Below are 26,278 nucleotides of genomic sequence, written 5' to 3'. Positions count from 1 at the left end.
CAGAGAAAAAAGGAGGAGAATGGGGAGTAAAACATATGCAGATGGTAGCCTCGGTGACCCTGGAACAATGCACAAAAGAAGAAAGAACCAACTAATGCTCTTGGAGCCACATCTGCTGACCTTGTCAAACTTAAAACCTGTCCTTTCTTGTCCACAGGGTTTTTGGTGGACCTAGGGTGCAGGTTGCAGTTCGGGTGCCACCTCTGGGAAGGACCGTGAGCAGGTCAGGGCTTCCTTATTTAGACATCAGATGCTTGATGTGTAAAGAGATGTCTTCTGCAGGTAAGCACAATTTAGTCAAATTCTATAAATTACAGTGAAATTGATAATGCTACCACATCAAACGTGTATATGTGTACATTTGTTTTCACCCTCTTCCTCCCCCAAACCCCCCCCCCGCCTTCTCTCTCTCTGACACCCATACCCCACCCATTCCCTCATCATTCTGTCATTCTTTTCTGCATTTTTCTTTTCCTTCATTTTGGCATGGATTCCCCCTTCAACTGGCCAGAGTGATCATCTCAACCTCACTAACCATCAACATAATGTATTATACGTAACTGTCATTAACTCGAACGTAATTAGTACCATTCATTAATGTCATTAATATTGCAGACATTAGTAACTAGGACAAATCTGAGGCAGTATTTGGTCCGTTCTCCTTTTGCAAATGGAGAAAGTGAGGACTGAGGCCATAAATGATTCTCCCAAGGCCACAGAGTGATTTGAGGAAAGAAGGTAGGATGACACAGAATTGGGTTCATGTGAGTCTCACACATTAGGAGGTTTTAGCTTTTAACTTTCTGTTGAGGCCCATTTTCAGAACATTTATTTAAATCTCAGATTTATTACTGTTTTCTCTAGAGCAATGTTGCTGGTTTCTCTTACCCCTCCCCTTGCCACCATGTTGAAATATTCTACTTCATTTAAAGCTCTTTTCAGCTTTCCTCCTTTGCTGGAAAAATGATGGTGAAAACACACAATGAAAATTTTTGTCCATTGTCCAAAACAAAAATCGTACCCGTCACAACGCCAGTACTGTAACAGAATTATGCTCCTTTTTGCAAACCTTACTTCTTTTGCCATATAATAACTTATTTTTATTTAGTTGAAGTCATCATGAGTCGGCTCTTTCAGATTCAGAGGATCTTACTTCACCAGTCAATCATAGGCCTTTTTCTATTCTGTGGAATCATTATTTCAAGCATTTGCTTCTGATTAATACGTGTTAATTTTGGAATACATATGGGAAAGTACTGAAAATTGTTGGAAAGAATATCAGCTATAATCTAACTACCTTCGGAAAAACTGATGCATTTTTCCAGCCTTCATTTGTGTACTTTTACAGAATTGGAGTTTACGCTGTATAAACAGGTTTCTATTTGTTCCCCGCCTGCTTCGTCAAGAGCGAGGTGGAGACAAGCACCTGAGCCTCAGTTCCCCCACAGGTGAAATGTCACGCCGGGGGGCTGGAACCAGGCCAGGGCTCCGCAGTGTGTGCGGCGGACGGAAAGTCACGAGGTCACGGGTGGCAGAGACAGCTTTCAGCCCCCGCGGCCAGTCAGTCTTCCAGCCTGCAGCGCCCTTTCCCGGCTGCGGCCGGCAAGCTGTGGACCCTGGGGGCCGCCAGAGGGCGCTGTGGCCCCCGTGCGCGGCTGCGGCGGCGCGGGGCGGACTCTCCTCCGGCTGCCCGGGCGCCGCCCTGTCCCAGCCTCCTCTGCGGGTAAACAGACATGGCCGACGAGAGGGATCCGCAGGACGCTGCGCACGACATGGGCAACCACCTGCCACTCCTCCCTGGTAACCTCCCGGGGCCGGTCCTTGGCGGCGGGACGGGGCGAGGCTCGAGCCGTGAGCGGTGCCGCAGGGCTGAGGAGACGGACGGGGTGGGACACCGAGGCCTGCAGGGGCGCCCCGGGAAGCGGCCTCACCTCAGGCCTTTGGCCAGCGACCTAGTCCTGGCGCTTCTGTCTCATGCTGGATCGCCTCAGGCTATGAGCGAGGGTTTTGGATCGGGGAGGGGGTTTGCTCCTAAGGACAGGGACCCTTCCCTCTCCGTCCGTTTTGTGTTCAGAACTTGAGTCCTAGGAAATGGGTTAAAACCAGGGGGATGGAGGGAGGGGATATAGGGGACCTGGTCAGGTTAGTAACCGTTACTTTTTCTGGACTTGTTCCGTTCAGTAAGAGTGACAGTTAACAGATGTTAAGCGTTTAACGTGTCACGGGCCCTGCGGTAAGCGTTTTGCGTACATTTCTCTGTTTAATTCTCCCCACATAACTTTTCTGATTCCGGTTTGGTAAGTGAGAAATGGATGAGCAGTTTAGTTCAGTGACTTGCCCAAGGTGACACAGTAGCAGCCCCAGGACTGCAGTTTGAGTCTTTTTGTCAGCATAGCCAATGTCGCTTACCCACTTCACTGACAAGGAAGTACTAGCATGTTTTTCTCAAGCATGTATTTCATATACTTGATTAGAGAGACTTATAAGTGTGATGTTAAATTCAATTTTCTTTTTCCTTTGTTTCGTGAAAATTTGGACCTTGGCTTTATATTGGAATCCTGGGCAGAAAAAAATGCATGGAATAATTGTACAGATTTATCATGGAAGGCTGTAGAGGATATGCTTTCCAAGAGGTTATCCGACAAACTGGGGCTGTTAGCTGAGTTCCTTCCCTGTGTGCCAGTTAGGTGTTGTGGACCTGAGAAGAGGTATGATACACAGTCTGGAACTTGAGGAGGTTTATAATCTGTATGAGGCAGAAGTTTAGGGCCAGATAAGTTGATGCTCGTATTGTCCTTCAGAGAGATTGGGGTAAAGCATTGTGAGATGGGTCTGGAGACATCCAAAAGCACATAGTTAGGATGGGGTTGTGGAAGAGAAGGCCTAGGAGGTAGGTTGTGTTTCAGTTCTGGGGGAGCTTGTGTCTCTTGCCAGTGGGGTTGGGGCTTTTTTCTGTGGGTTGCCAAGAATCAATTGTGGGTTATAGGGAGTTGCCCAAGGAAAGCTTTGCTTGGAGGATTAATTTGTCCACTGGGAGTTGTGTGGATTGGAGAAGACTGATTGCATGCCCACCGTGTAGGAGGGACCTTTTATATAAAAATAAACCACAATGGTTGTTCCTGAAGCCAACCTAGCTGAATTGACATAAAGGTAAGTCTGTCAGCCTTTGACTGAAGAGCTGAGCTGTTTATTTCAGAGACATCAGCCCCACTCTGAACGTGCCAAATCCCGTTTCATGGAGGTTACTGATGTTCTGTTGGCATTCATATGCTGCTCCTGCATGAGATGAGTCATCAGACTTCACCCTGATAGTTGTGAACAGTCAGTATGTGTTTTGTTGAAAAGAATCAGGAGTGAGAAGGCCCAGAAAGGTTGTAGATATAATAATTAGGCTTTTGTAAATCATAGGTGAGTGTTGTGAAGAAGCATTGGATTGTCCATAAATTCATGTAGTATGAGGGGTTTTTTTCCAATTTTTTTAATGCTTATTTATTTTTGAAGGAGAGACAGACAGAGCATGAGTGGGGGAGAAGAGAGAGTTGGAGACACAGAATCCGAAGCAGGCTTCAGGCTCTGAGCTGTCAGGACAGAGCCCGATACAAGGCTCGAACTCACAAGGGCTGAGGTCAGGACCTGAGCTGAAGTCGGATGTTTAACCGACTGAGCCACGTAGGCTCCCCTATGTAGTATGAGTTGTTTTGAAGAGTAATACTCTTTAAGTGAAAAGGAAGTACTTTAAGATGCAAAGAATCTGTGTTGGCCAAGGGAAACATTAATAAACAGCTGAGTAGGGGGAAGTGGGTTTTGGCCATATTTATGAGAAAGGCTACCGTATATAAGGAAAGCGCTTGAGATTTTTGTTGTTGTTGTTATTGTTTTTATCTTTTGGTGAAACTTCTGTGTTCTTAGCAAAAATTTGTATGAAGTGTTAGACCACTCACCATTTAAATATAAGTTTAAATAAGTTACACTACTCTCTTTGACAAATCCTAATACCTACGAATTTCTAAGAATTAATAGAAAGTCCAAGGCAATTACTGCATTGGAAAACATTTGTTTTTTTCTTGTCAGAAACCTCGCTGGAGGTAATTTGATTTAAATAGTCTTATACCCAAAAGAAAATGACAATTTTGCATTGACGTTTTATCTATTCAGAGGTGTATTTGGGGCATTTGAAAATACATGAAATATGAGGTCAAAAACGAGATTCACTTTGTCTATGCCAGGATTTCTGAACCTCAGCACTTTTGGGGTTTTTTTGGCTGGAAAATTCTTTGTTGAGGGGGACTGTCCTGCAGCTTGTGGGATGTTCAGCAGCATCTCTGTCCTCTGCCCACTAGATGCCAGTAGGGCTCCCTAGTTGTGACAACCAAAAATATTTCCACACATTTCCAAATATTCCCTGAGGGGTAAAATCAGCCCTAGTTGAGAACTGCAGATCTAGGATAGGAATTTTACCCACTGGCATTAACAAGACAGACTTCCATTTAGTAGAATAGTACCTATTTAGTGTAGCCTTTCCTGACTCTCATTTCTATTATCAGTAACATCAGGTTTTTAAAGTAGATAAGTTTAGTTTTCAGAATTTAAAAATTGTGTGTGGAGAAAGTTTTCTAAAATGTTTCCTTTAAAATACATTTTATGTTTCAAGTGAACTTTATTTTTGAATTTAAAATTCCAAAGCGAAATTCCTATGAAAATGATGACAGACATTTCATTTTTTAATAGTATAGTGACAGCCAGGAATTGATGTCACTGCTATGAAAATGTTTTTGCTGGGTACTAATGTTATCTTTTCCTATTTTAATTAAAGGATCTTTCTTCCTTCCTTCTCTCCCTCTTTCCTGTCTTCTCCAAGAATTCTTTAAAGTTAAGAGTTTGAAAGACATTTAGAGATTGTCTTGTTCCTGCCTGTCATTTTTCAGATGCGGAATCTAAGGCATAATCAGGTGAAATGAGTTGTCTACGTCCTTTTAGTTACTGGCAAGAGAGAAGAAAGGAATCTCTCATCCATAAGAATTTAAATAATTTATGTAGATAGTTCCCCTTCAAGGAGTGGGGAGCATAATCCCTCACCTTGTTAAGTGTGACTTTTGCCTAGTAATTGGCTTCCAAAGAGTACAAAGTGGAAAGGAGGAAAATAGTAACTTTACAGTAGAGAAATCTGACAATACCTCAGCTAGGTGATCACTGGCAACATCAGCAGTGATAAATCATATTAATAGTATGCACCCTTGATATATGATAAACACAGCCTTTAGCCTCTTGTGATGTTCTCCCCAAAGTACATAACCCCATTGTAATAATGAGAAATATATCACACAAATTCTGTTTGAGGGACACTGCAAAATGCCTAAGCAGTACTCAAAACTGTCAAGGCCATCAAAAACAAGGAAAGTTTGAGAAACCAGCCCCGAGGAGGCTAAGGGGATATGACAACTAAATGTCATGTGCTACTCTTGATGGGATCCTGAAACAGAAAAAGGATATTAGATAAAAATAAGGGTAGCCAAATAAAATGTGGAGTTTAGTTAATAGTAATGTGCCAACACTGATTTTTAGACAAATATACCATACTAAGAAGTTAGAGGAGAGAGTGTATGGGAGATAAACAGGAAATCTCGATACTATTTTTGCAGCCTTTATGTAAATTTTAAACTAGTCTTAAAAAAAAAAAATAGTTGATTTAAAAAAGATGTAGTTAATGGGAGAGCCATACATACACCCAGCCCTCCAGCTGCCTTTTCACAGTACTATAGAGATTACAATATGCGAGTAGTGTTTAGAAGAAGCCCTCTCCTCCTGGGCTCAGAAGCCTCATGAAAGAACTCTGCATTTGAAGATGAATATCACTTTGACATTTTCTTGCATCCGTTTTTTCCCTCAAAATCTTCTACTTTTACAGCAGAGAGTGAGGAAGAAGATGAAATTGAAATGGAAGTTGAAGACCAGGATAGCAAAGAAGCCAAAAAACCAAACGTCATAAATTTTGACACCAGTCTGCCAACATCACATACAGTATGTAATTTAGTAGCCGATCTTCTCTAATAGATCCATAAATATAACAGTAGATAGAGGTTTCTAAAAACAAGTAACTGAGTTTAGCATCATTGGATATTACCTCACGGTAGACATTGTGGAGGAGGACGTGCACTGTTTGCCAGTTGATACCCATACTTAATTAACTCTTATTTTCCAGCAGTTTCATACTATGTCCTAGATTCATACTATGTCCTCATTCTTTGAAGAATTCTCATCCTTCATACGTTTCCTCTAGTGGTAGGGCTACAAAAGTACTTTTTACTCTCTATACTACTTGTTACCAGGGTGTTAGCTACCATGCTGACATTTTATAGTGGTCATTTGTGATATTTGGACATATGAGTTTTCTTATCTTAGTCAAAATAAAATATTTTGAACTAAAAAATGCTCTTGAATTTGTGTGTGAGACAATCTTCACAAGATAATGGAAATTCTACTCATAAGAATCAGAGATTTTCACGTGGGATGCTGATACACCAACTTTACTATTTAAATAAATGTACCTATCGTTTATATTTCGTTTAATCTGATTTGTTCTTTGGTCTGTTGAGCTTGTCTTATTATGACATATCTCTGACCGTGTATCATTGTGTTCGTTCTTAAATAGTATCTTGGCTCTGATATGGAAGAATTTCATGGCAGGACTCTGCATGATGACGACAGCTGCCAGGTTATTCCAGTTCTGCCACAGGTGATGATGATCCTGATTCCTGGGCAGACCTTACCTCTTCAGCTCTTTCGTCCTCAGGAAGTCAGCATGGTGCGGAATTTAATTCAGAAAGACAGAACCTTTGCGGTTCTTGCATACAGGTAAAATATTAGAGTGGATTTGCTTAACATACTCTCTTTCATGTAGAGTCACAGCAGAGGTCAGTGTTAAAGCCAAAACTGACTATTATTTTGTGTGCACAAGAGATTGGAAACGAATGTGAGGTAAGAAATTGTGATGAAAAGACTGAAGTTACAAGTAGGAGTATTTTTATTGTTCTCATTACCATCCAAATCAGATATTTCCTGTCACACACCTTAAGCTTTCTGGTAATTGAAATTTTTAAAATCATTAATACTTAATAAAAATTTCTGGAATTGGACTTTCAGTAACTTTCATTATTTAAGGAGAAAGAGGGCTTTTCCATTTTAATGTAAAGGGTTACCTTTACAAAGGAGTGGCTTGTTCTTTTCTTTCTCTCAAAATTCATACATTGTCACATTATAGACCAGTGGCAAACTGAAGCTGAATTTCAAGTATCCTATAGCACCTGGAGGAAAGCAGCAGTAGAAGCAAGAAATGAATACAGGAATTTCCCACCCCAGTACAATGCTGCTAATAATAAGCAGCAGAAATGATGGTCTACTGAAGTAAAAGAATTTCTGGTTTGGGAAATGAGACTTTAAACCCCTACCGATCCTAGATCGTCTTTAGTAACTGGAAATCTGTTATTTTCCTGAAGTGCTCGAATTGTTATTCTGAAGTTTTATTATATATCTACATTCTCCCATGTGATTTTACAATAAAATTAGGATAGCTTTGCAATAAGGGCTACTTGCTGTACTATTTTTTTCATCATGTGTATTGCTTTTGCCAACTTTGCATGTTTAAAAATTAAATGTTCAAAACTATTTTCTTTTAAAATTTACCTTGGAAGTAATGTACAGGAGAGGGAAGCACAGTTTGGAACAACAGCAGAGATATATGCCTATCGAGAAGAACAGGATTTTGGAATTGAGATAGTGAAAGTGAAAGCAATTGGACGACAAAGGTTCAAAGTTCTTGAGCTAAGAACACAGTCAGATGGGTAAGAAATACCATATATCTTAAAATGTGTATCATTAAATGAGATGATTTTCTTAGATTTTTTTCCTATTTTACTGACCCTTGACATTTTTTAACTTTTGATTAGTTGTTCTCTTTCCCTTTGAAGGTATAGCCTAGTGGTTTCCAACTTGGGTATGCATCAGAACCACATGGGAGGTTTTTAAAACTATAGAGGCTTGAGTTTCATTCTCATCTCCCACCCCTAGAGAGTGGTTAACCTGGGGTGAGTCTGCAGCATCTTTTGTCCTGATTTCCAGGTGATTCTCATGTCCCTCCACATTTGAGAATAGTAGCATAAACCCAAAGAACAATGTCTTTGGGGATATGGCTTCTTTGAGATTGAAGGCCTCTATTCAGAGTGAAAAATGGTGGGGAGGCCACAGGCTTCTTAGCTGTCTGTGCACTCACCAGGACAGCTGTGGTGTTTGCAGCGTTCCTGTGATAGTGAAAGCCACAGTGGTTGCACCTGCAAAGTGCGCCATCTGAGGTGTAGGAACCATTTATAGTTAGCGCCCATCTCTGGTGCGAATTTTATATCACTTACAAATGTATTAACTATGTAATAAGCGATCAGTAAATTCTTGTTGTCTCTATAGCTTACAAAGTTTAGAAATTCTCTAAGTATAATTGTTTTAACAGTGTGGCATAGCTCTCACGGTTTGAGCTTTTTCACAAGTTAAAGGACCACTAACCTCACCTAAAAAAAAATCCAGTTCACCTTGTTTTATCCTTTTAAAAACAAAGCAAAACAAAATATGCATTTGTCCTGATGATTGCATGTTACCTCGTATGAGAGTGGTTCTTAACTCTGGCACATAAGAATCACCTGTGAAGTATTGCAAAGATACAGGTTCTTGGGGTTCACCCAGTCCTAGTGAATTGGTCTCCTAACCAGAGCTGAAAATTTTATCTGATCTCTGTGTTGAACAGATATGCTCTGAACATGTAGAACTTCAGAGGTTTTGTCTTGTTTTGTTCTCATGGTGGGCATTTACAAATATCACTGAATTATGGAAGTACAGGTGGGTGAGGCATCCCTTTGGGGCTAAAGAAATGAGGGGTGAGGTGCCAGAGCTCTCAGTGGTGCCCGCCCCACCCCCACCCCCAGAACATTTCACGGTGCAGACTCTCATGGTGTTAACATGTTGTATTGTCATTACAGGATTGTATGTCTATCTCCCTCAATAGATGAACTGCCTGAGGACAATCAATGATTAACACTTCTGTATGTTCTGTAGTTAGGACCATAAATGCCACATGAATGAATCAAACAGTGTCCTCCTGACGGCTGTGTATTGTGATAATTAGCAAACTGTTTTGTTACTACAGATTTTACTAACAGTTACATATTTAAAGTACTTCATATCCTCCTGCTTTTAAATCTTTGATTATTTGTGTGAATACTATGTTATAGGAACTATAAAAGAAACTTGACTTGGGAGAAAAGTTAGGTTTCTGAGACTTTCTTGACTTTTGACTGTGGGAAGACTGTTTTGAACACAAGATGGCAGTAGACGATTAACTCTGAAAACAGGTCAAAGACTATGTGTTTGATAGCAAAGATTAACATGAAACTGATAGGGTTAAACAAAACTTGGAAAGGGCACGTTCTGCTATTCTGTAGCCCGCTGCTAAGACCTCTTACAAAAGTGAGTCTTTTTAGTGTAAAAAGGTTCCATGGAAATTAGATTTCTCTGGTTCCACTGCCCCTCTAGCCCTGTAGCTGCCTTCAGTAGAAGTGGTGAGATGGAAGGCACTCTGGAGGTAGATAATCTAGTGCATTTTGTCTTTTTCCAAACAAGACAAGTACCAGAGAGGTTAAGTGATTTGCCTGAAGTGATGTGGGTAGTAAGCCACTTTTGGTTGGTTCTGGGCCCCCTCACTTCCAAACTCATGCTCTTTCCACTCTACCAGAACTCCTCCATAGCCCCTTCGAAACTCAAGCCAATTTCCCTTTCTCCAGTCAAGTAGTGTGAGATAATAGTCATTTGTCTTTTACGTAAGTGACCCTTCATTTATAAAAACTATACGGTTGCCTTCTAACCTTTTCTAAGAGCCTTTATTTCTTTGGCATTTTCTGAACACACAAAAGGGTTTTTTGGTTTTTTTGAAAAATTAAAAAGTGTAAGTATGTCATTGAATCACTGTAGAACCCTTCAGAAATTCCTGAGTATTCCTTTGCATATTGAAAAGAAGAGGAGATTAATACCCTATTTGGAATTATAGAAGTTCTCTTGTGGTAATTGAGACCATTAATCATCAGAATTATTCGAACTGTCTAAACCTAATTTGAAAGCAGTTTTTATTGCTCAACTTCGTTTCTTATAGCAATTTTTCTTAAGTCACATTTCATTGGTTTTTGTAATATTTATATAAATTATGTAACTATAATAACAAAACAACTGCTATAAACATGTTGGGAAGAAACAAAAGTAGCTTATGTTAAAAACAAAGAACCAGCCCTGTGTGTGCAGCTGACCCCAGGCGTGTCTAACAAGAGGAGCAGACAGTGTTGCTCAGGCCTGCAAGGCAATTCAGACAGCTGGTACCACAGACTGATTATTAAAATGATGAGTAAACCAATTTTTCAACAGCATTAATGTTTTTATCCATATACAACAAAATCTTATGTGATAGTTGAGTTAAACATCATTTTTAATTTAGTTACTGGTGACCTTAATTAAAGAAGAATTGGATTTCTAAACATTTCTGTAGAACGCCACACACTTTTGTTTTAAAAATATGATAACCAAGTATTTGTGTTCATGTGACAGGTGAAGAAAATAAAGATGTTATTGTTTTTAGGAGTTCTAATATAATAATATTTGAACACAGTTTGAACATGTTCATTTTAACATTCTGAGAAATTGTGTAGACATATCTTTGATCTTGCAGGAAAGAAAAGAAGTTAGTGAAATGAGTCTAACCAAGTTAGCTAGTTTCATTCAGTAAGCAGAAGTATCAAAATTTCATTCCTCACTTTTTGTAGGTCAGGACCATGATTAATATGAAAAACCACGTAAGAATTTCTAAACATACTTAATAATGAAGCAGAGACCTTTTATATATTGAACTTTGGCAATCTGACAGATTTTTGTTCCAGCATTTGAATGTATAATACAGTCTACATTTCAAGAGCTGTACTGTAGGAGATACGCTTCCAGACAAAATAGCTCATAGGTATGGTGTTCCTATTGGCATTTGCTCATGATTAAGATGTTTGCGGTTATGATATTCTCAAATAGCATTCTGGAAATGGTGACTTCACTCTCATGGGAATTTAAGTGATTTTTAGATTAAAAAAAGATAATATAATGCATATTTTGATTCTTTGCGTTTCAAGTTAAATGTTTGAGAAGGAGAAAAAGAATGCACATAGAAATACAGACTACATGTAATTCTGTAGTCTTATTTTAGCTGTTCACATAAATGGGTTCTTGATTTTTCTCTTTCTTTACTTGCCTACTCCTCCAGTGAGATTAGACTTAAGGGACAAGTGTAACAGCCAGGGAGCAGGTGGGAGCTGCAAGAGGTGGAGTGTCCAAGAATGTCTGAGAAACTAATTTAGAGGTATCAAGTGGTAATAGATGGTTGTATATTGATTTTTTAAATTTTGTTTCATTAATAAACTCTGTGTTTGTCTGACATGTACCAATCTCACTTTCCATTTTACAGTGAGATTGAAAATCTGTATTTGAGGTTATCTTTGCTATGATTTATGAACTACAGTATTTTCTGAAAATTCTTGCAATAATATTAATGTCGGCATTTGACGAATACTGAAATTTAAGAAAAAAACTGAAAGTCTTAGTATTTAAAATTACCCATAATGTTTAGAAACTTAGTAGTTTGAGTTAGTTAATTTTAAAAATGAACACCATGCTTGGTTCTCTTTATTTTAGAATCCAGCAAGCTAAAGTGCAAATTCTTCCCGAGTGTGTGTTGCCTTCAACCATGTCTGCAGTTCAGTTAGAATCCCTCAATAAATGCCAGATATTTCCTTCAAAACCTGTCTCATGGGAAGACCAGTATTCATATAAATGGTGGCAGAAATACCAGAAGGTGAGAAACTAATTTTTTGTGCATCTTCAGAAAATGAAGACAGGTTGCTTTTTTCCTGTGTTTGAGAAAGGAACACAAACAAGTCTCATGATTCACTCCCCAGACACCTTCTGTGGTAATACTCTGGCTGCATTTGATCAAAGCTAGAGCTTCTAAAAATTTCATAGGCAGCCATTTACGTAAAAGCAGTTTGCAAAAATAGTCAAATGTCACAGTACTGTAAGGTGTTCTTGCTTTTATGCCTATCAGCTGTGTACTAGTTAATAGTTTGTGATTTTTAGTTCTGTGGAAATCTTGCTAAACTCTAATCAGATTACATGTTTGGCTCTTGAATCATAAACACATCACCTTAAGGAGAGGAGAGTTCCAAGTGGTAGTAGTATGTTCCAAATCTTTTAGACTTCTGAAAGCATTTTAGCTCTCTTTTTATATAACACGGTTGACATCACAAAAATTGGCACAGTATGTGTGCTCTGTGAAAGCACTGCTTGTTTGGGCATTAATTCTCACACATAATCCTTTAGGCTAGATCACTCTTTATCCCAGAAAAAAATTTGATGAAGCCTGTTCCTACTCATTTTTCAGATGTATCAGTTTTGAGTATAAAGTAGTTAATAGTGGAGCACCTGGGTGGCTCAGTTGGTTAAACGTCTGACTCTTCTCTTCCGCTCCGGTCATGATCTCACAGTCATGAGTTCAAGCTTTGCGCTGAGCACAGAGCCTGTTTAAGATTCTCTCTTTCTCCCTCTGCCCCTCCCCCACTCGTGGTCTCTCTTTCTCTCAAAAAATGAAACCTAAATAAATTTAGAAAATAGCTAATATTTATGATTTCTGCATAAAGGAAATGATCACTAGTCTTTAAACTTAGAAAAAAATCGGCTCTTTGAGGTTTATCTTTTAAAAATATGGAGACATTTCCATTTTAATCTGAAAAGTCTTACATTGATCAGTCACTCCTTTCTCTTTATGAAGTGGTACAGGTTTTAATTTTGAATAAATTTTCGTAGGATCCTAATTTGATATAAATTAATATAGATAATTGATAAAGGAGTCTTATAAACTAGCCAGTGTACCACCACTTGTAATGTTCCTAAGGTAGAATTCATCCAGTTTTCAGAGAGGACTTTGTGAGGATGGCTCCTTGGGGGGCAGCAGGCTTATAACCAGGTGTCTGTAGGCTTCTTGTTTTTAGTAATCTGTACCTCAGTTGGACAGTCTGAGATATGGTTTTGTGTGTTTTAACAAGCGTTTCTAAAAAGAATCCAATAGGAAATGTAGAAATAGATTGCTTAAGGATTCCCACACAACCTTGAAACTAATATTTTTGAAGATTTAACAGATACGTATGCTTTAACTTTGCAGACAACTTTTCTATAGCTAGGCAGTACTTGTTTCACAACTGATACAGACACTTCAAATACACCTTTACCTTTGTTTAAGTTTAAGGGTAGAACAGCGGAAGATTTTGCTGTCATGTAGTCATTTTAAATGTCACCTTTGAAATAAGTACGTCAGAGTCAGCTCTGATGTACATGGGCTCCAAGGGAATGGTTTTCGAATTTTTTAAGTCATTCATGCCCAATAGTGTGTTCAACACTGGGTGCTGCTGAGATGTTATGTGGCAAGGAAACTGCATCAAGGTGCTGCCTATGTATTTAAATAATTATATATTTCAATCACAGGATTGGGTTTTAGGCGATGTAATGTATTTCGATTTATATCATAGTTCTTCCACACTAAGACTGGTTGCTAAAAAGCAACAGTTAAAAAACCCTAACTTAACTCTTGTTGTAAATTTGTAAGCATAGGGTGGGAGTGATTGTAGTTGATTCCTGACTTAAATGCTCTGTACTGGTTGTGTGTCCTGTCTGTGGGTTAAACAAGTAAGACTGGTTTTTTACTTCTTGTGTGTATTACTGATTGAATTCTTCTATTCTGTGGTTAAAGAATCTTAGCTTGTCGGGGCGCCTGGGTGGCTCAGTCGGTTGAGCGTCCGACTTTGGCTCAGGTCACGATCTCGCGGTCCGTGAGTTCAAGCCCCCGTCAGGCTCTGTGCTGACAGCTCAGAGCCTGGAGTCTGTTTCGGATTCTGTGTCTCCCTCTCTTTCTGACCCCCCCCCCCATTCATGCTCTGTCTCTCTCTGTCTCAAAAATAAATAAACATTAAAAAAAAAAAGAATCTTAGCTTGTCATATTAGTTCTGAATTAAGCCTTTGCAGCTCAATTGTCACTGGCAGACCAAGAGCAAGAAAGCCAGAAATGCAAAGACCAAGGAAGCATATGTTTGTTTGGAACCAGGTCCTCTTTCCCCTTTGTGATATTTCTTTAATAATAATCATATTTATTTCTCTAATGATAATAATAATATGTATATAATATGTTATTTTCATATTCAGAGTTGCCAAGGACTAAACAGAAGGTGCTAAGGAAGGAGAGAGGTATGAAAGGTTTAAGGAAATACAATTCCTTCATCCCATGTATTTTTCAAATTGTTTAATGGGTTTCCTTCTTTAAAATTTGAGTAAAGTTGCTTAGATTATGAAATTTGGGTCTGGATCACTAGGCCAAGACAAATGGCTAGCTGATCTATTTTGGACTGCACATGACCTAAAAACTCTGTTCTACTTTAGAGAGGCCGCTTTGAGCCACTCACCACGTGAAGGAAAAGGGGTAGGTGCCATTGGCCGGAACCCCATGTGCATTGATTGATACTGTCTCAGTGGTTCAGCTTACTGTGCCTTTAGCTGGATGCTGACTTATCAGGGACTGGATTACATAACACTGCTTGTCTTAGGACAGATCTAAGGGTCGATTCACTTTATTCAGATCTGACTCTTACATCTCACCAGGATATGAAGCAGTGCATCCATTTATCTACACGTCTGAGAGGTAGTTAAGGTAGTCAGAATTGGGAGATGCTTAGATGATTCTAAGCCAACTCAAGCTTATGTGGTTGCCAAATACTTTTTCAGCAGAAACGATACTTAAAGGGTCCGGCAGTGTAGCCTTCCTGAGATGTATTCAGTTAACCTTGAAACTGTTTGCACACACTTTTCTTAACATTTGCCCTTGAGAACTGAACATTCTAAATGACAAAATTAAGCTTCCACAAGTATTCCTTTGTAATCTTCCATTCTGACAAGGGTGCATCTGACAAGATGTCCCTAATGATTAAGAAGTTAGGCTAGTATAATCAGGGAACACTCTTCCAAAACTCACTTCCATCTGGAAACATTCCTTATTCTGTGATTTGATCTTTGAAACTAATACTTCTTTCTTTCCTTTCCTGTCACAGTGCCTTTCACTCTTGGCTGGGTTGATTGTATTGGGATTCTCACAATAAGGAAACTTTTCTTTAACGTACTTGGGAATATGACATACATTTTTAAGTGCGCCCCCTCCTAACTCAGACTTTCTCTTTGTTATATAGTCTTACTGTGTTAATGAGAAAAGAGTTGCATATGAAATGTAAAAAGAAATGAAATGTGGAAACCAATTAAGAAAGTGATTGATGCTTATCTTTCTAGTCTTGCTAAATTTATAAATGGTGCTCATAGGGAGCGGGAGCAGGAAAGAATTGAACACTGGTTCTGGCTCTGAAGAGCAAAGCCCTTGAAAGTGGGCTCACATGTTAGTTTCTCAGTCTTCGAGAATTTCTCTTTGAAGACACAAATATGTTCATTTCTTTCCATTTTGTTAGGTGAAAAGATACACTACTATCCTAGACCTTACTCTCTCTTACAGGAGATTATTCTGTATCAACTTTTGGAGCACTGCTTCCTTGTTTTCAAAGTTGCCCCGGTGTTCCCTTCTATGGCTAGGCTACAATTTACATGACCAGTCACCTCTGGATGACAGACCTGCACTAAGTGTTGTATACAAATGACCATGCATACAGGCAAAAATATATAATAAATTTTGGAAGTGGGATTACTGGATGACAGGGAATCTGCATTCGTAATTTTGACAGATGTTCTTGGAGTACCTTACTAAGGAGGTTGTTCCTGTGTGTAGTCTGACAGCAGTGGTCATCATGGCTTCACAGTGTAGTATCCAACTTAATTGTTGCTGATCTGATAAGTAAAACACAGAATCTTTTTGGAGGTTTAATTTGAATTTCTTTGGATATGAAATGAGGTATAACATTTTGTGTTGAATAACAATTTGTATTTCCTTTATTAGGAAGTGCCTGTTCATAGTATTTGCTCTTCGTGGATTTTTAGGAGTTTTTCATATGTTAGGAAACTTACCCTTTGTCTGGAATTAGTAAGTTCCACACATTTTCCCTTTGTGATTTGTCTTTTGACTTTGTCTTTGGTGTCCCACAGAAGGGTTTTTTTTTCCTTAAGTAGTTAAATTTACCTTTTTTGTTAATGCTAGAAATTACTTCCTCGTACAAAGGAATTTTTATTTTTTTTAAATGTTTAGAATGTAATCTTTTACTTTTGACTTTGATTTCATTGCTTTTTAATGTCATCAAAACTTTTTAAGCTTTTATCCACATATAGTTTATCCTGGTATGAATTCAACTCCACTTTTTTTTTTTTTTTCCAGATGGCTCTTCATTGTCCTATTACCATTTTCTGAAAAGCCCCTATTTTCCTTCACTGATACAAGGTGCCCCCTTACCAAAGACCAAATTCATGTTTTTTATTTTACTTTTCTTCTGCTTTGTTGTCAGTCTCTTTATGTACCTCCATTAACACTTTTCTAACTGTTGACAATTTTTAATTTTTGTAAATGAATGTATGACTGGTATATATTACTGGTCTTTTCTTTTTTCAAGGTCTCGCTGGCTACTATTGCTTAACCTTTCCATAGGAACTTGTCTACAAAGACAACTTTTTGCTTTGTCCCAGAATAGTAATAGTAGCAGTAAGACAGTAACATTTGTTGGCTTTTTTTATGTTAGAGAAAAAAAGGTCTTGAAAGCTTAGGCTGTGTGTAGTCAGGGACTTCCTTGGACAGAGCAGTGATTTCCCAGGCATATGTCGTATCCTTGTAGTTGTGTACCTGCCATTAGTAGTTTCGCAGTCTCGGAGCAGGAAAGAGCATACCCTTGCATTCCTGGGATAAATTATTTTTATTATTTACATTGCTGATGCTGATGGGATTTAATACAACAAATGACCACCTTTGACCACTGTGTATATCAGTGGCAATGATGTATTATTCATGTTTCGCCTTTTACATTGCTTTTCCAATTTTATTACTCTTCAAAGAGCCATTGAAGTGGAATTTCACATTTGTTTAACATTCCACATTGTTGGAAGGCAAATCTGAAGCAGGCTTTACAATGGAAGAATGTGATGGATTGCCTTCAGGGAACAGATTCATTTTCAGGGCGTTTCTGCTTTCCATAGTAAATCCTGTTCCCAGAGTGAATACTTCTTTACTAGAGAATCACACTTTGGTCACTTGTAAGCACCTAACTTTTAGGCTAGTACTAAAAAATTTTTTGAAGTGTAGCCCTTTTATGAAGTAAATTGTGGTGTTGATACATGTGAAGAATGCTCATAAATTGCCAGAACTTGCCATCAGTGTTACCCAGATGAAGACAGGAGCCATTGACATTGTGCCGGAAGTCTAAACTGGGACTCTTAAACTTGAGATATTGAAATGGCTTAAATTTGGGTGTTGGCTCTGTAAAAGCTAGCTGTAGTTTGCATAGTTGACTGTATAAAGCACATCACAAATATTAAGGATAAACATGTAATGGATCTGTAAGTAGAACTTCAGAATCTGTCAAGATAACCCTGAAAAAGAATTTTATTGATGTTCTCACTTTAAAAAGTTACAGAACTGAGACACATGAGTTGCAGTGTGTTCACATTCACAAAGGATGCAGGGTGGCGGGCGAATGGTAAGGATCCTGACCCGCTGCATTGCTCTTAATACACTAGTGTGCCACATTCTGTTCTCTGTTACAGTGGGAAGTCAAGTTTACAATATGAATAAATTACTTTGGTTTCTCTTTATCTTGACATGGATGCCAAGTAAAATGCTACGCTTTTGTAATATAAAAATGATCATTCTGATGTGTAAAGTATATACTAATAACTGAATTGGGAGTGTGTAGTGTGTCAGTCTGCCAGACCGAAGCTTTGTTGGATTTTTGTCACTTTGTAATTCTAAGTATACTGCTAGAAAGTAAGCTGCTCTGCAAGAAAATGTATGCTCCAATGATTTTGGCCTTTTTTTGTTTTAGTCACTGGTATGTATACTCCCAGTGTGTAAAGATAATGCCTGACACCTACGTACTGGGTGCTCAGAATATTTCTTGAATGAATAATGGTTACAGTCAGACTCCCTGGATGCACAGCCTAGCAGCTCCCCATTTACTGTGACTTTGGGCAAGTTTTACCATCCTTCTTTGCCTGTTTCCTTCTTTTTCAAATGGGGATGATAATACTACCAACCTTAAAGAATTATTTTAAGACCAATAAAGTGGTTGCCATTGCTATTACTACATATTCACAGTTACTTGAAAGGCTGTTGTAGTTCTTTATTCTGTGTGCTTATTCTGTAGCATTTATTTGGAGTGTGACAAAATTCTTTAGCCTTAGTTTTTGGTCTTAGAAGTAAAGAACTGATTGGAGAGTAACTTAAGTGCCTTACAATCTGGCTCCTCTGGCTTAAATCACTTTTTGAACATGTACTTGGAGGCCATCCCAGACCCGTCTTTTGGTAGATTCAAATATAAGAAAGATGAGATTGAGCCGAAACTTCCTCTCATTAAAGAATCCATTGGTTTGAGTTTGAGCTTTAGTGGATGAGCCTTGAGAAACAAGTCCATCCTTACCCACGTAGTAGTTCCCTAAAATATTTAAAAGAAATTACCACGTCCCCTTGAGAGGCAGCTCCAAACTAAACATCCCTAATGCAAACTGTTGACCTCCTCTTAGCATCCTTGCCCCTGACAATTAAAGTTCCCATTTCTGACTGTCACAGAAGGGTAACATTATTGTCTCTTCTTAGATTCTGGACATCTTCTAGCATAAGATTGCAGGGAGAGTAGGATGTGAGCTCTGCAGCACATTGGTTAGTTCATCTATCAGCTGAGTCCCCCAAGTCTTTTTCACATGTGTGGTGTACCCATGTTTCCTCATTTCATGCCCATTCGTTTGGTCATGCAGGTGCAAGCACAGGATTTCCCTTTCATTCTGTTAAATCTTACAGCTTGCTTTTCTTGTTCTATTCTGGGACAGTCCTTTTTGAGCCACCTTACTCCTTTCCCACCCACTTTTCATGTGTCATCCCCCACGTTAACAGTTTACAAAATTATGAATGTCTGTACTTACATAGGTTTTGTTTTCTTTATTGAGGAAGATGTAATCATTCTTTATGCTCTGTAGGTTTGATATGCCTTGTTTGATCAGGTGCAAAGTATCCCCTAGTGTATTACATACTCTAATGTACTCATTGTTCGTTGACATTTAGGTTGTTTACAATTTGTTCCTATTAATAGCACTGCTATAGTACATTCCCAATCATATTTTTGTGTCCTGTAGAATACTTCTCTTCCCAAACTTTTTTGGGAGTTCTTACACACTTCTTCTTCCAGGTGAACTTTAAGTTATGCTTCTAAATTCCAATCTCATTGGTATTATTACGCTGAATATGTGTTTTGAGGACTCACATTTTAATTATTGAGTCTTCCCATCAAAAACAGAAATTCTACTGGAATTTAACTCACATTTTTCTATGGATTTAGGCATGCTTGCATTTGGATTCTAAAATACAATTGGAAGAGCTACCCAGTGGTTTTTCCCTTTCCCGGAGTTCTATGAAATGGGGGACTTCATCCTGGACTCTCAAGTTATGATCATTTTTTTTCTTAGAATGGACTCATTTATTATATGTGCCTCTACAGTAATTCACTTTAAAGCCATTTAAAGTTTTACACAAAGACAATTTGGATTATATTTTTAGTTTCCCTGCATATACTGAACAAATGATTAATAGGCATATAATGTGATATGTTATGCTGTAACATAACTATGTTTAGTCACTCTTCAAGTTCACCATAACTTCACTAAGTTATCCTCAGCATTAAAATGTTAAACCATCCCAGTAAGAATGAGGATTCTACTTGCAGTACAAATTGAAAGCTGTAAAACCATGATTGTCACATTTAGTAGGTAATGAATCATCTGTTAATAGGGTTATCTACAAAATTTTTCCCTATTTTTGAATTTAGAACATATTTTCCAGGGCCAAAATCAGTTTTCAAATACTGTTCTTTCCACCATGAGAATCTATATAGAGTTTAAGTGACTTTTTTTCTGTTTTCAGAGAAAGTTTCATTGTGCAAATTTGACTTCATGGCCTCGCTGGCTGTATTCCTTATATGATGCTGTAAGTATTACCTTGTACTTTTTTATCTCTAGGGTAAGCCTTGTCATAATAAAGGGTCATTAGAATGAAACATGGGCTTTCATACTCAGCGGTATCTCATTTTCAGAACTAATGCCCTTCTTTACATTTAAGTAGAATGCGAAGGAATCAAATTCTGCTGGATTTACTTCCCCTTTATAGAATTTTTCGTTTTCCCAGTTTCTAGTGGCTTATAAATTCAGGATAAGGTAATGAGATGTTTTAGGGTCTATTAAGGATTTGAAATGTGTTAAGTGGTAGGTAGGTTTCGAAAATTAAAGAATCCCATAACAGTGTTTTGTTGTTTTTCCTAAACAAGTAGATGAACTTAGGTCTCCTGACCCCAGTTAGTCTACTGCATCCACCAGTGTTCTTTCTCCTCAAATTGTCGTACTTAGGCATCACCATACCTTGCAAAACTTAGTAAGAGGCAGACTGGAAGTGTTCAAAGAATCTGGGTTTTAGACACAAAGACTTTTAAAAGCTTGATTTCTATCATTTTCCATATGGTTTGAGGCAAACCATTACCTATCTCAATAAATTCAATTTTTAAAATGGGGAGAGTGATAGTTATTGTATTTGGCACACAGTAGGCATTCAACAAATGTTAGTCATTTCCCTAGTGAACCCCCTCACCTAAGACTTGGAATCTTAGGAAGGGTAAATACTGAAATTTGAGCACTTCTCACAAGCACAACAGCAAGAAACTACAGTTCACTCTGCCCTTCAGCACTTTGGGCCATTACAAATGCACAACAGACAAGTGTTTTTTGCAGACATCTGTGAAAAGACAGGAAGCACTCTTGTGTACTAAATGGGTGCCAAGTAAGGTGTAAATAGCAAGTGCTCCTGTAATTTATAGGGGCCGCTATCCCTGTGGACAGAGTCAGGAAAGCCTTCCTAGAAAAAGGGGGAAGAGAGGCCAATTGCACACAGTTCGTAAGAAAACACCTAGAAGGTAGCAGGTCAGGAGCACATGCCACTACAAAGACAGTGCAGGACAGAAGCCTGGAAGGCCACCTTAGTGCCGGGTGGAGGAGCCGGGGCCATGACCATCTGTGCGTGAGACAACAGAGTTGAAACCGGGACTTGGATTTTAGTACATAGAGTGAGAACTTACATTGAAACTCTAGCTGAAAATCTGGCAGTAAATTGTGAAAAGTCTGTGAACCTTATTATGGCTGCTTTTACTTTAAACAAGGAAACTTTAATGGATAGAATTAAGAAACAGCTCCGTGAATGGGACGAAAATCTAAAAGACGATTCTCTTCCTTCAAATCCAATAGGTACGAAAAGTCTGCTTCCTTCCTGTGGCTTTTGTTTTACTAAAATTACTTTGTTTTCTGTGTAATGAAACCAAAAATTTTAGTTTCATAGTTTTATTCTGAAAAGCATACACATTTGTCTTGAGCAGTTTAAAAGAAAGTATTTTAGTGAATTGTAGCAAAGCTCTTAAATTCTGTGAGTACTCTAATTTTAGGCAGTTTTCCTATTCTGCACAACTTGCAGTAATTAGCTCTTATCGAAAAACTTGAGCATTAACACTTTCCCTGTTCTTTAAGGTGGCATTAAAAATGACCCTAGTTCTAGGACTTACGTAGCTTATGTACATACTGTTTATTAGGTAGTTACCGTAGCCATTTTTCTAGTCTTTGAGGAAATTCTATTAACATGGGCTTGATTGTCATGTTTAAAAGACATTTATAAAACCAATTATAAGAAGTTAATTTTAGAACTTCCTAAGAGTATATACTTGATAGCTAGTATATTTTAGTATTATGTGAAATATGTTCTTTGTGAATGCTATAGGGAGGGTTTATTTCAAAAAGACATTATTTATTATCTGCTTTATAAAACTTGAAAAACCACCATGTCTTTAAGATTTTTCTTACAGAGTAGCTGCTTGTCTTCCTATCGATGATGTATTAAGGATTCAGCTCCTTAAAATTGGTAGTGCCATCCAACGACTCCGCTGTGAACTAGATATTATGAATAAAGTAAGTCACCATGTTCATGACACCTGTGTCTTAGGCTAGATTATCTGTGGGATCCAGTCATGCCGTTAGAAAACTAATTGTTTGCTAGTTTTATTTAATTTACATTTTTTATTTTTTTAATATTTATTTTTGAGAGAACATGAGTGGGGGAGGGGCAGAGAAAGAGGGAAACAGAATCTGAAGCAGGCTCAGAGCTTTCAGGACAGAGCCTGACACTGGGCTCGAATTCACAAGCAGTGAGATCATGACCTGAGCCAAAATCAAGAATCAGATGCTTAACTGACTGAGCCCCCCTCCAAGCATCCCTACATTAAAAATATTTAAAGGATAATTTAGACATTTCATTTGGGATCACACATACATTCAGATTGTTTTTACATCCTTTAAACGTTTCAAGTTTGATTTGTATGTGGAGCATATGTGGTTATATATATATATATATGTCACTGTCCTATAAAGTCATTAGTTTTAGAAATGAGTATGTGTCACTTTCTCTAAAAACTATAGTTTTTAATGATTGGGAGGAAAACGTTATTCAGAGGGATCAGTACTTTCTCTAAAGTTTCTTGATGAGCTATGTAATTACATAATTAAACAAACGTGAGTTTTCCCCACTAATTTTCCCTTAAACTTTTTAGTGTACATCTCTTTGCTGTAAACAATGTCAAGAAACAGAAATAACAACCAAAAATGAAATATTCAGGTGAGAGCTTTATTACATTTTTAGTGTACTTCTGGATATATTTTCCCAACTCCTACAACAGAATTATAGTCAAGACTATATGTCCATTCTCCATATATTTCCCTCCATTAAATTTCAGTCATTTCAGCAAATGAAATAGGAGGGGGTTAAGATACCCTTCCTGATTGGGTACTCAGCAGCAATAGTTATGTAAGGTATTAATCAGCATGGTCAAGTCAATTATAAGGGGGCAATCCTTTCTTCCCCATTCCTGCTTGAAAATCTGTGTATCTTTTTAGTGAACAAGGATAACATGAATGCTTTAGGCTAGTATCTTACACTCAGGGCCAAAGGTAAAGTAGGACATGCTTCTGAACATGTACTGCTACTGCAAATAGGCCACTATTGTGTAGGACAATAGAGAAATTGTTGTCTACAGAGTAATCAGCAGCCCAAGGATGACCAAAAGGACATTTTCACTGCACTCCCTCTGTGAAAGACTCCTTTAGATGAAGTTTAACTCCCTATTTTACAAACGTGTAGACTGAAACTGGGCTGACTGCCAACCTCCTGTTTTCATAACGGGATTCTAAGCTGTTCCCTCTTATAACCTCATTAGACATTTCTTTCTTCCCATTTTGACTTATCCTCTGTGCTGATTCTCTCTTGTAGTTTATCGTTATGTGGGCCGATGGCAGCTTACGTGAATCCTCATGGATACGTGCATGAGACGCTTACTGTGTATAAGGCTTGCAACTTGAATCTGATAGGTCGACCTTCTACAGAGCACAGCTGGTTTCCTGGGTAATGTGGTGGTGGTTACTTTTTTTTTTTTTTGGTTTTGCTGCCTTAACTGGGCAGAAAAATCCAGAGTTCTAAGCAGAGTTGTTAGAATTATAATCGAAAATAGACACTAAGATGAATAATTCTATTTAAATGCTGTTCGTTTTGAGAATGGCTAGTAACAGTATTTTTGCATAGTCTCACTAAATGTATAGTTGGAAAGTTGGCAACTGCAGTTATCCTTAAATTAGCTATACAGTTAATCCAGACCTCTTTCATTTTCCTGTTAGCTCATTCTGAAAATCAGCTGGCTTATGACCCAGCAAAACTGTATCTGAACCAGTATATTCCATAATGTGTCAAACCAGAGAATATCCCAAGCAGTAATAGACAAAACAGATGCAGAAACCATTTAGTCCTGGTTTTGCTGAATGGCCTTCAAAGTATGAGCCTGATACAGCACCACCTGGAAACTTGTTAGGGTTGTTGAAAATACTGTTAAGGCTGAGGAAAGTATAAGTAATCAGAGGTAAGCTGAGTATGGATTAGTGGTTATACTTGCCATTTTGAACTTAGGACCATGTGACTCGAACTGTCCAATCTTATTTGATACAAAACTAGAATTAAGAGATATACCCTAGGGACGTAAGAAATGGTTTGGTTGATTTTTCTAGTTACAGTTTGACTCTTCTGACAAAATCATTCTTACTGTAGACGAGTAGTTCTAAAATACAGGTCTCTCTCCATCCCACCCCCCATTTTGACTTGACACCAGTGTATTTATGGAGGTGGTTGGTTGGTGTTTTCTAACATGACTGCAATATGAAACCACCAGGGAAAAGTACCTGTGAGTTAATCCACATTAACAAGATTAGTTTTACACCGCTTAAGAGCACAGTCAAAACTACAGAATTTGGCTTTGTCTTCCTAACAGATTTACCGTGATAGCTTGGGATACAAAAATGTGTTTCCTTACCTGATACCTTTCTTTAATTGCGTAGGTACGCCTGGACTATCGCCCAGTGTAGGATCTGTGCAAGCCATATTGGATGGAAATTTACAGCCACCAAAAAAGACATGTCACCTCAGAAGTTTTGGGGTTTGACTCGATCTGCTCTGTTGCCCACAATCCCAGACACTGAAGATGAGATAAGTCCAGACAAAGTAATACTTTGCTTGTAAACAAATACATTAGGGATAAAGTTATTTATCAAGTTGGTCTTCTAAAAATCAGATCTGCTTTGGAAATTCCTGCTTTTGATGCATACCTAAGTAAAAAGCAACATTACATGGAAGGTTCCAAATGGTATTTAAAGATTTAAATTAAAATTGGGAATATCTACTTTAGTACCTTGGTACCATTATACTCTGGCTTGCCAGAATGTCCCTGATAGGACATGAAGACCTCACTGAAAGTGATGGCTTCCTGCAGAAAACATATTTGAAATTCCTCTTTTTGAAAGAGGCAAAGAAGAAAGGCTTTAATTTTCTTTAGTTTCTCTCATACTGATTTGTAAATTTTGAAAATATTAAAGAGTTAAAATATGCAGTTTGAGCCCCAAAAAAGTGTTCATTTCCTTATGTATTTGTTAGTGAAAAACGGTAACTTATGTATTTACTCTTTAATTTGAACCTAAACTACTATGGAGCAGGGATGCTAAAACATACCCTGTTCAATAAGGCTCCAAGTGACAGTGACTCTATTTTGTAAGCAATTTTGTTCCATGTAACTTGAAAAAAATTGTAAGTAAACTTTAAGAGCAAACAATATTACACATCCTCATTGTTTAAATAATGTAAAATATTTACTCACAAGCCAATAATTTAAGATGAAGTTCTAGATAGACTGATTTGCTACCTACCTCTTTGCTTATATGTTCAAGTGTTTTTTGGATCCTTTCACATTTGTGTAATTTTGATATTCCTTCACTGCTTTACAAAATTAACTGGGAAAAAAGTTCAACCAATGGGGGAAAATGTATGAGGCCCAGCCAAAAGCAGACTGTTAAAATCTGTGATGTTGTAATATATTATTTTCTTTTACCAAACATGCCATGGCTGTGACTGCCTAGACTTAAAACATCAACTGAATCTCATGCTGCATTATTTATATACAGGAAGTAAATGAAACCCAACTCAAGAATGCTGTCAGTTCTTTAAGAGTATATGCCAAGATTGTAGTTTTTTTTCCTAAGCTATTACTACTACTGAGAACATTGGGTTTATAGGACTGTACTAGTTCTTCAGTCTTACACTAAACTATTTCCAATAGCAAAGCACATCTCTACACTGAAACCAGTCACAGAGAAGGAACGCTGCTTTTACTTTTGCCATCTGAAAGGTGTAACCTCACAGAATGTTCTATTTTGTTTACTGACACTTGCAAATAAAAGTTTCTGATATTTAAAAAAAACAACAAAAAAAGCATATAACACTATTTTTAAGTGGGACTTAAATTACTGACCTGTCTGGCTACACAAAAGTAAAATGTCACAATGTTGAAATAATACGTTGCACCCA

General features: G+C 38.0%; 1 protein-coding gene across 4 annotated transcripts in view; it reads left to right on the top strand.

The window, feature by feature from the left end:
• Window positions 1–1,690: 1,690 nt before the first annotated feature.
• Window positions 1,691–26,278, top strand: part of CRBN (cereblon) — a 38,187-nt gene continuing 13,599 nt past the window's right edge. The window contains exons 1-11 of one of the 4 annotated variants that reach the window (XM_042979437.1): window positions 1,694–1,800; window positions 5,906–6,018; window positions 6,650–6,852; window positions 7,689–7,838; window positions 11,761–11,920; window positions 20,216–20,278; window positions 21,498–21,582; window positions 22,178–22,293; window positions 22,932–22,996; window positions 23,648–23,779; window positions 24,760–24,922. In XM_042979437.1, the coding sequence (XP_042835371.1) occupies window positions 1,734–1,800; window positions 5,906–6,018; window positions 6,650–6,852; window positions 7,689–7,838; window positions 11,761–11,920; window positions 20,216–20,278; window positions 21,498–21,582; window positions 22,178–22,293; window positions 22,932–22,996; window positions 23,648–23,779; window positions 24,760–24,922 (1,317 nt within the window). In that variant the 5' untranslated portion in view covers window positions 1,694–1,733. Of the gene's footprint in view, window positions 1,801–2,986; window positions 3,151–5,905; window positions 6,019–6,649; window positions 6,853–7,688; window positions 7,839–11,760; window positions 11,921–20,215; window positions 20,279–21,497; window positions 21,583–22,177; window positions 22,294–22,931; window positions 22,997–23,647; window positions 23,780–24,759; window positions 25,841–26,278 lie in introns of those variants that run through there. The other 3 variants (XM_042979438.1, XM_042979439.1, XM_042979440.1) reach the window with 3 other exon arrangements.

The sequence above is a fragment of the Panthera tigris genome, chromosome A2 (assembly GCF_018350195.1).
Source record: "Panthera tigris isolate Pti1 chromosome A2, P.tigris_Pti1_mat1.1, whole genome shotgun sequence".
Taxonomy (NCBI): domain Eukaryota; kingdom Metazoa; phylum Chordata; class Mammalia; order Carnivora; family Felidae; genus Panthera; species Panthera tigris.
This window is presented reverse-complemented; position numbering and strand designations above follow the sequence as displayed.